The sequence below is a fragment of the Panicum hallii genome, chromosome 4 (assembly GCF_002211085.1).
Source record: "Panicum hallii strain FIL2 chromosome 4, PHallii_v3.1, whole genome shotgun sequence".
Lineage (NCBI taxonomy): Eukaryota > Viridiplantae > Streptophyta > Magnoliopsida > Poales > Poaceae > Panicum > Panicum hallii.
The window spans coordinates 350052-357327 of NC_038045.1; the positions used below are offsets into that span (position 1 = coordinate 350052).

Consider the following 7276-nt stretch of genomic DNA (forward strand, 5'->3'; position numbering starts at 1 on the left):
CCTTCCCTCCCTTTTCTTTTCTCCTCCCTTCCTTCCTGTTTTCCCCCTCCTCTCTCTGCTCCCGAGCACCACCGGCCGCGCCACCCCCTCCTCCACGCCCGCACGCCTCAGGCACCGCACGGCCGCGCCGCTTGCAGTGCCACGCGCACCTCGCGTGCCCCGCGTGCGCCGCGCCCCGCGCCGCGCCGTCCGTCGCCACGCCCTCGCCCTGGCCCGCGCCGTGCCGCGCCGCGCGCGCCCGCGCGCACGGACGCCGCGCCGCCCGTCGCCGCCTCGCCGCGCGCGCGCCGCCGCCCTGTGCTGCACAAGCGCCGGGCCCGCGTCCGCCAGCACTCCAGCCGTGTGCACGCCCCGTTCCCGCCGCTGGCCGCCCCTGTGCGCGCCCACGCGCGGTACTGCCGGCCGCCCTCTCCGCCGTCCGGCCACGCCAAGTCACCGCGCCGCTCGCCGCTTGCCGAGATGTCCCGTCCACCTCGCCACTCGTGCCCCGCTCCGCGACAACCACAAGCGGCCGAGCGCCATTGAAGACGCCCCGCACCGCCCGCCGGCCGCCGCTACCCCCTTCCTCTCCGCTCCACCGCCTTCTCCCGCTATAAATTGGCCCCCCCGCGCAACCCCCAGCACCTCACCACCGCCACCGCCTGCCTCTGCCCTCTCCCCTAGCCACAGCGCCGCCGCCGCCCGAGACACCGCCGCTGCCCGCCTGCTCCCGTGGGCGCGCCCCCTCGCCCCACCGCAGCCCGTGGACACGGAGTGAACGAGGAAGGTCCCGACTGTGACCGAGCGAACGAGGATCAGTACTGCGACCCCGAACCCGAGGGACAGTGCTTCGACCAGGACCTCCCGCAAGGGTTTGACGATGGCAAGTTCAATCCCGCCCTTTGATGCATGTTTCTGTCCTAGTTTTTATAAACACAACCCAGTGGCCTGTTTTATAAAATTGCATGGTTTTGCGTGCTGAAAACATGGTAGGATAGCCACCCTTGTTTGAGATAACCCTACCTTGACCACCTGATTTTATAAAGAAAATGTGTGTGTGTGGGAAGGGATACAATGTGGTTTTGAAAGACGAGTTAGACGGGATGGATGGCATTTCTGTGTGAATTGCCGTTGGTGTGCTCGTACCTGTGTGGTTGAGCGAGGAAGGGAGATATCCATCCTGTCACCCCTAAGGACCGAGTTGATGTGACATCTCACCTAGCTTCCTGTCGTGCAAACCACTTGACCGTTGTATGGGCAACGGCTTAGCATAAATCCCACTAGTCAGTCTGATAGCCATCAGGAGAGCTGAGAGCAACGGGTGATCAAGGAGAAGGGATAAGCTCTGTGTGACTTATGCCCCGGTTAAACCTCGGAGATAGGTCGAATGACCCCTTGATGGATCCCGTGATGGCTAGTCAGGTCTAGCTAAGGTGGGTAATAGCTTTGTTGGGATCTGCACCGACACTAAGGTGTTCGTGCTGTGGTACCCCACCTGTGGGTAAAGTTGCACACCTCTGCAGAGTTAAAATCTATTCGAATAGCCGTGCCCACGGTATTGGGCAAGTTACGGTGTGGTCACATAACTAGGGTTTATCTCTGGGAATGGATGGGCTGGTGTGAGTTGTTTGGAAAGTGTCCGGCAGTTGTGCCGTGTGCTACGGCGGACGGGGAGTCCGGTAGCAGTTTAAAACTTGGATCCTGTGTGGATCAACACCGTGTGCTCCTTGGTACAAGAAAACTCGTTTTAAAAATGATTTTAAAACAAACCCCTGCACACAATAGAGTTTTCCGCAAATGAACCATAACCTTATCCTTGGTTTATCCTGTGCATTAATTTCTGTTATACCCCTCCGTGGGAGTGATTGGACTTGCTGAGTACGTTTGTACTCACCCCTTCCTTACTTTTATAGTGGAAGACCCCGACTACGTCCCCGAAGACAACGAGTAGGGTCTCGTCCTGCACCCAGTCTTGCCTGTGGTTGAGGCCACCGTTAGATTCCGCATGGCGCAAGACTCTGATGATTCTCTTTTCGTGGCTAGTGTAGTAGTGTGGGTTCTGGTTGTAATTCTCGCGATAGTGGCGCTTCACTGCCCATTACCGCGCAGAGTTGTACGGTGATGTACCATCTGATGTAATAAAAGTGTTATCAGCCTCCTGGGACTGATAAATCAACACTTTTAAGTCTTCCCTGATGGGGGGGGACGCTTCAATGAGCCAAGTCCGGGCTGGCCCGGTCAAGGCTACATGAAAGTAACTTGCCATGACGGCGTCGTTACCCCCCGCCGCCGTGATAGCGGTGATGTAGACCTGCAGGAATTCTGACGGGTTGGTTGACCCGTCATACTTTTCCGGTAGGTGTGGCCGAAACTTGGACGGCCAAGCCACCGCACGAAGGTGGTCTGCGAGCGCTGCACAGCCCACCCCGGACACCGGTACCTGGGCGAGTCCCTGCGGCTTTGCCGCGGCCGCGTCGAGCTCAGGCACGAGATCCTGACCCTCAATGTTGAGTTAGCGGTTGCGCGCCCGCTCGATGGAGATACGGGCATCCTCTCCCACACGTCTGCAGTTGAGTTCTGCCCGAAGATCTTCGGTCCGTGCACTCCTTACTGATAAAGAGTGCACAGAGCCGGATGCGCCCGCCCTGGCGACGGTGCTGTCTGGACACAGATCCCCCCGCTGAGTCTGGGGTGACCTGTACCAAAACGTCATCACGCCATTGCCTCAGCACGTCGGGCGAGGCTGCTTCACCTGGCGAGTTGCGGAGCAACTCCCTGGCTGCCACGAGCAGCCTGTTTGGTGCGGGCTGCGATTGGGCCACGGAGGCCCGCTTCACAGCACGCTACGGTGCAGCACGCGCCGCCACCCTGGATGGGGGACGGCATGTGGCATGTGGCGTAGATGACGCCACTTCCTCGCCCATGAGGTGGTCGTAATGCCCAACTTCCCGCGCCATTGCGGTCTTGAGCTCTGACCAAGCGCTAACCAAACCTAAATTTTCTCCTATCTGGCACGCCAAATGTCGGAGGAAATCTCCAGTTGGGTGGCGGAGTGCACCCGCCTAATCCTAGTTTAGGATAAGTTTGGGGGAGTCCTAGGAGCGCTTGATCAAAGGAAGAATGAACGCGGAAAAGACATGGGGATTTAGAGTGGTTCACGCCGCCGGAGCGTAAGACCCTACGTCCACTTGTGTGTTGTATTGCTTATGAGTTCTTAGAAGAGCTTGACAAAGCTTGAGGAAGCTTATGTGAACTTGCATTCTAACGGGCGCACTCTCCCTTTTATAGGCTAAGGGGAGTGCGTACACTGAGCGGGGCCTCGACAGGTGGGCCCGGCGATATGTTGAATAATATGCATACTGGAGCCTTCTCTGCCACAGATACGGCGATCTTCCGCTCCAGCTCCTTCCTGTAGTCCTCGATCGAGAAGTTGATGTGCGTATCTACAGCCAGAATATGGTCATGTGCCGCCTTCCCGGCACAATGACTGCTGTCAGTGTTACGCACAGTGGAAGACGTGCTGTCACTATTGGGCCAGTACCCGCTGACAGGCGAAGGCACTTCGTTGACCCGCCGCGCCGTCGCCTCCGTGCTCACTGTAACAGCGCAAGCCGCAGCTCTCCTGCAGCAGTCCATCATTACCCCTTGCTCATGCGCGCGGCGCTGTGATGTGACTACACGCCGCTTTGGAAACAGGCGGGCTTACCGTGGTGTCAGCATACCTGCCCAGTGTGTCAGTGGGCAGGCCATGCCCTATCTTGGGCACGCGCAGCCCACCTGCCCGCATTTAATGCGGTAGTTGGGCCAGCGTCCCATGGAAGGCTTTCTGCCACGGGCACGTGGCAGGGTTGGCCTAGCTGTCGCCGCCTTGGCGGCACCGGACCTCTTCTCGGGGGGGAAGGGAGGTCCGGGCCCCCGAGGCCAGTCCGGGTGGACAGGCCCGTTAGGGTCTGGCTCCCACATGTGGCGGCGCCGGACCCCCCCGGGGGGTCCGGGCTTGTGGAGGTCATTCCTAAGCACCCTGTCCTTGTGGGTACACGGAGGCGCCGGACCTATAAGAGCACGGGGGGAGATCCGGAGACCATGATCCCAGCTGTCAGGCTCGGGCTGTATGCCTCGTCACCCAATGGCCAAGGACGAGGCCACAGATAACCTTGCGCCCATCAGGTTGGTCACCCTGGCGGACGACCCCGTAGCGGACGAGACCGCCGGACATGCAGATCTCCTCGCAGCGGACTATCACGACCCTCTGGTCGTTGAGCAGCTCCTTGGCGATGATCGAGGAGAGGCAGCCAAGCATGTGGTGGTGCGCGTCCACCACGATGCGCTTGGCGCACACGCCAGAGCTGGACACCCTAGCAGCAGGTACTCCTAGCCGTATGTACCGACAGTCATATATAGGGCTGGAAACGAGCCGAGCCGAGCCAGGCTCGGCTCGGCTCGCCTTGGCTCGGTCATCTAGCGAGCCGAGCCTGGCTCGGCTCGGTAATTTCACGAGCTGATGGAAGAGGCTCGGCTCGGCTCGTTATCGGCTCGCGAGCCGGCTCGAGCCAGCTCGCGAGCCACAACTTTTATTGCATCACAGATTCACGGATCAAGACATCAAGTGTTTAACAGCAAGAAAAAAGATGCATAAAGTGTTTAACAACTTTTATTGCATCACAGATTGGGAAATGGGAAGGGAAGTTAGGGTTTAGGTATTTAGCTAATGCCTAATGGGCTTTGACCTTTTGGGCTGGCTGCTGGGTTGGGCACTTGGAGGTTTGGCCTCAGCTCGCGAGCCGGCTCGCGAGCCGGAGCGAGCCGGCTCGGCTCGGCTCGGCGTTTTTGCGAGCCCAGAAAAGAGGCTCGGCTCGGCTCGTTTCAGGCTCGCGAGCCGCTCCGAGCCGAGCCGAGCCGCTCCGAGCCCGAGCCGAGCTTCGAGCCGCGAGATTTTTTTCCAGCCCTAGTCATATACTCGCATGTCATAATACATAACTATATAGCAATTTTGGATCATCATCATCATGTCTGTATTCATATGTATATGCATATGTTACAGTAGGCCTTCTGCATCCATCCCATCCTGTTCGGCCCATGACACGTTTGCAAGAAAGTGGGCCGTCTTTTTCTCTTAAGTTGGCCAGCAGTCAGCCTTCCTATATAACTGAAGAATTTGCTTGTGGTGGGCCCTGGAAGTTGGAAGGAGCACCTGGGGGCCCGGCCCTCGAGTTGCAGAATGCCACGGGTCAAAACTGGTGTATTTTCTGAAGTCACTAAAGATAAGCTGTAGTATTTTCCTAGCGTATTCCTGAAAGTTGGCAAGATCTGCGGTTACACACACACACACTACTCCTAGGTAGAAACTAGTATATATAAAAGAATGGATCAAGCAAGGAATGAACAACTCATCGTTAGCTTTTTGTACACATTATATTTTGCCAATCCGCTGCGACAAGGAAGGCACCTCACATGCAAGGCCGGGCTCCTCCTAACCAAAACGAATGACGACCTTCCCTGCATCTGACGAATCATATGAACGAGTAGAATACTATATACCAGCGACAGCGACTATGATGGTCTGCTGGTGAATCCAACACCGAACCATCTCCGGGTGGCGTCCCGCAGCAGGGTGTCCTCCACCTCGCAGAACCTGTGCGCCCACCCCTCCGGCTCGACGGCCTCGAACCCTAGGCCGGGCGTCCGGTCCTTGGACCCGTGGTTCACCGGGTCGGTCCAGTCCGCCACGTACGTCGACACGCGCCGCCGGAACTTGACCTTGAACTCGTCCCAGGCTTGGTACTTGTAGTGGTTCACCCGGGCTTGCCTGGACCGCTCCCACCTGAACTCGGGCCGGACCTCGAAGTGGTGGATCGAGTTCATCAGCGACGGCTCCAGCGCGTCGAGCCGGACGACCGACTTGTGGCGTTCCTCGGCTCGCCGCCGGCACGCGTAGCCCTGTGTCACTCCTTCCTCGGGGTGCTTGGTTTGCCCCGACGGACCGAAATCTTTGCAGCCCAGGCTCACCTGCCCGACGTCCGGTTCAACGGCGGCCACGACCGAGCGGAGCATGGAGGATTTCGATGGCCTGCTCGACTCAGCCCACCTCGGGGAGAAGATGAACTCGTCGACGTCCACGAACGCCATCCACTCGCACGAGTCCCGGTGCGCCGCCGCCGCGTAGGAGAACCCGGCCTCCTGGGTCTTGGGCCACGGCCACACGTGCGTGGAGACGTCGAACCCGGCCGCGCTGAGCTGGCGAACCTCGCCCTCCAGGTCGTCCTGGCTCCCGTTGTCGTAGATGAGGAAGCGGTCGACGCCCACGGCCGCGTGGTAGACCACCCACTCGCGGAGGAACTTGGCCACGTCGCGGACCATGGTGCACGCGCACATGACGACCTTCTTGCTGTTCTTGTTGTGCGCCGACGACGATCCTCCACCTGAAGCAGCAGTAGGAGGGCTGTAGGTCGCCATGGAGGGGATGGGCTCGCCGCCCGCGACGGCGAGCGTGACGCGGAGATCGCCCGCGGTAGCCGGCGGGGCCGGGCAGCGGAAGACCTGCTGCGCCGAGGTGGCGGCCGGGAGCGAGGCGACGACGCCGTCTCCGGTGGCGTTGTGGCGGTAGTAGACGCACTGGACGTCGGAGGCGGGGCGGTTGACTCCCTGGCGCGGGTTGACCCCCTTGGCCAGGACGAGGACGTCGCCGGTGCCGGGGAGCGCGACGGCGTCGTAGGCGAGGCGGCCGCTCCAGCGCAGCAGCATCTCCGGCCTTGGCCATCGGGATTGTTGTGACTGGGACTGGGAGGAGGGCGCCGTGGTCGTCGTGACGAGCCTTGGCGCGCGGAAGGGCTTGTTGCGGCGGCGCTCCGGCCTGGGCATGGCGCAGGTGTAGGCTTGGCGTCCGGACGCGGGCATCCTCCCGAGCGATCGCGCCGGGGACGCCGCCCCGCCCGGGAACGCGCACGTGGCGTTGCTGCTGCTCTCGGGCGCGGCGGGGTGGAGCAGGACGAGGACCTCCCAGTCCGGGAGCAGCACGGCGTCCTGCAGGGGGTACCGGTCGTCGTCGTTGGCGGGCGTCGCGGAGGACGCGTCCTCCCGGACGGCGCGCAGGGTGAGGCGGTGCTGGGTGCGCGGCTGTTGCGGCACGAGCAGGGCACGCGCGGGCGAGGAGGAGGAGGCGGCGTAGTGGTGCAGGGCGGCCGTCGGGGTGGAGGTGAGGAAGGCGAGGAGCGCGGCGAGGGCGAGGGCGAGGAGGAGCAGCAGGCGCGGGGAGGGCGGCGACTGCATGGTGGATCGGACGGACTTGGCGATCGACGAA

The 7276-nt window shown here is 60.9% G+C and overlaps 1 protein-coding gene across 1 annotated transcript; it reads right to left on the bottom strand.

Annotated features, from left to right (window-relative positions):
• Positions 1-5445: 5445 nt before the first annotated feature.
• On the bottom strand, positions 5446-7276 carry LOC112889311 (glycosyltransferase family 92 protein Os08g0121900). The gene has a single exon (XM_025955877.1). It carries the CDS (start codon positions 7243-7245, stop codon positions 5530-5532), a length of 1716 nt encoding a protein of 571 aa, XP_025811662.1. The 5' UTR covers positions 7246-7276; the 3' UTR covers positions 5446-5529.

Bases quoted from the DNA above. Each gene is read 5' to 3' on its own strand.
- LOC112889311 (XM_025955877.1), bottom strand. From the start codon at position 7,245: ATGCAGTCGCCGCCCTCCCCGCGCCTGCTGCTCCTCCTCGCCCTCGCC.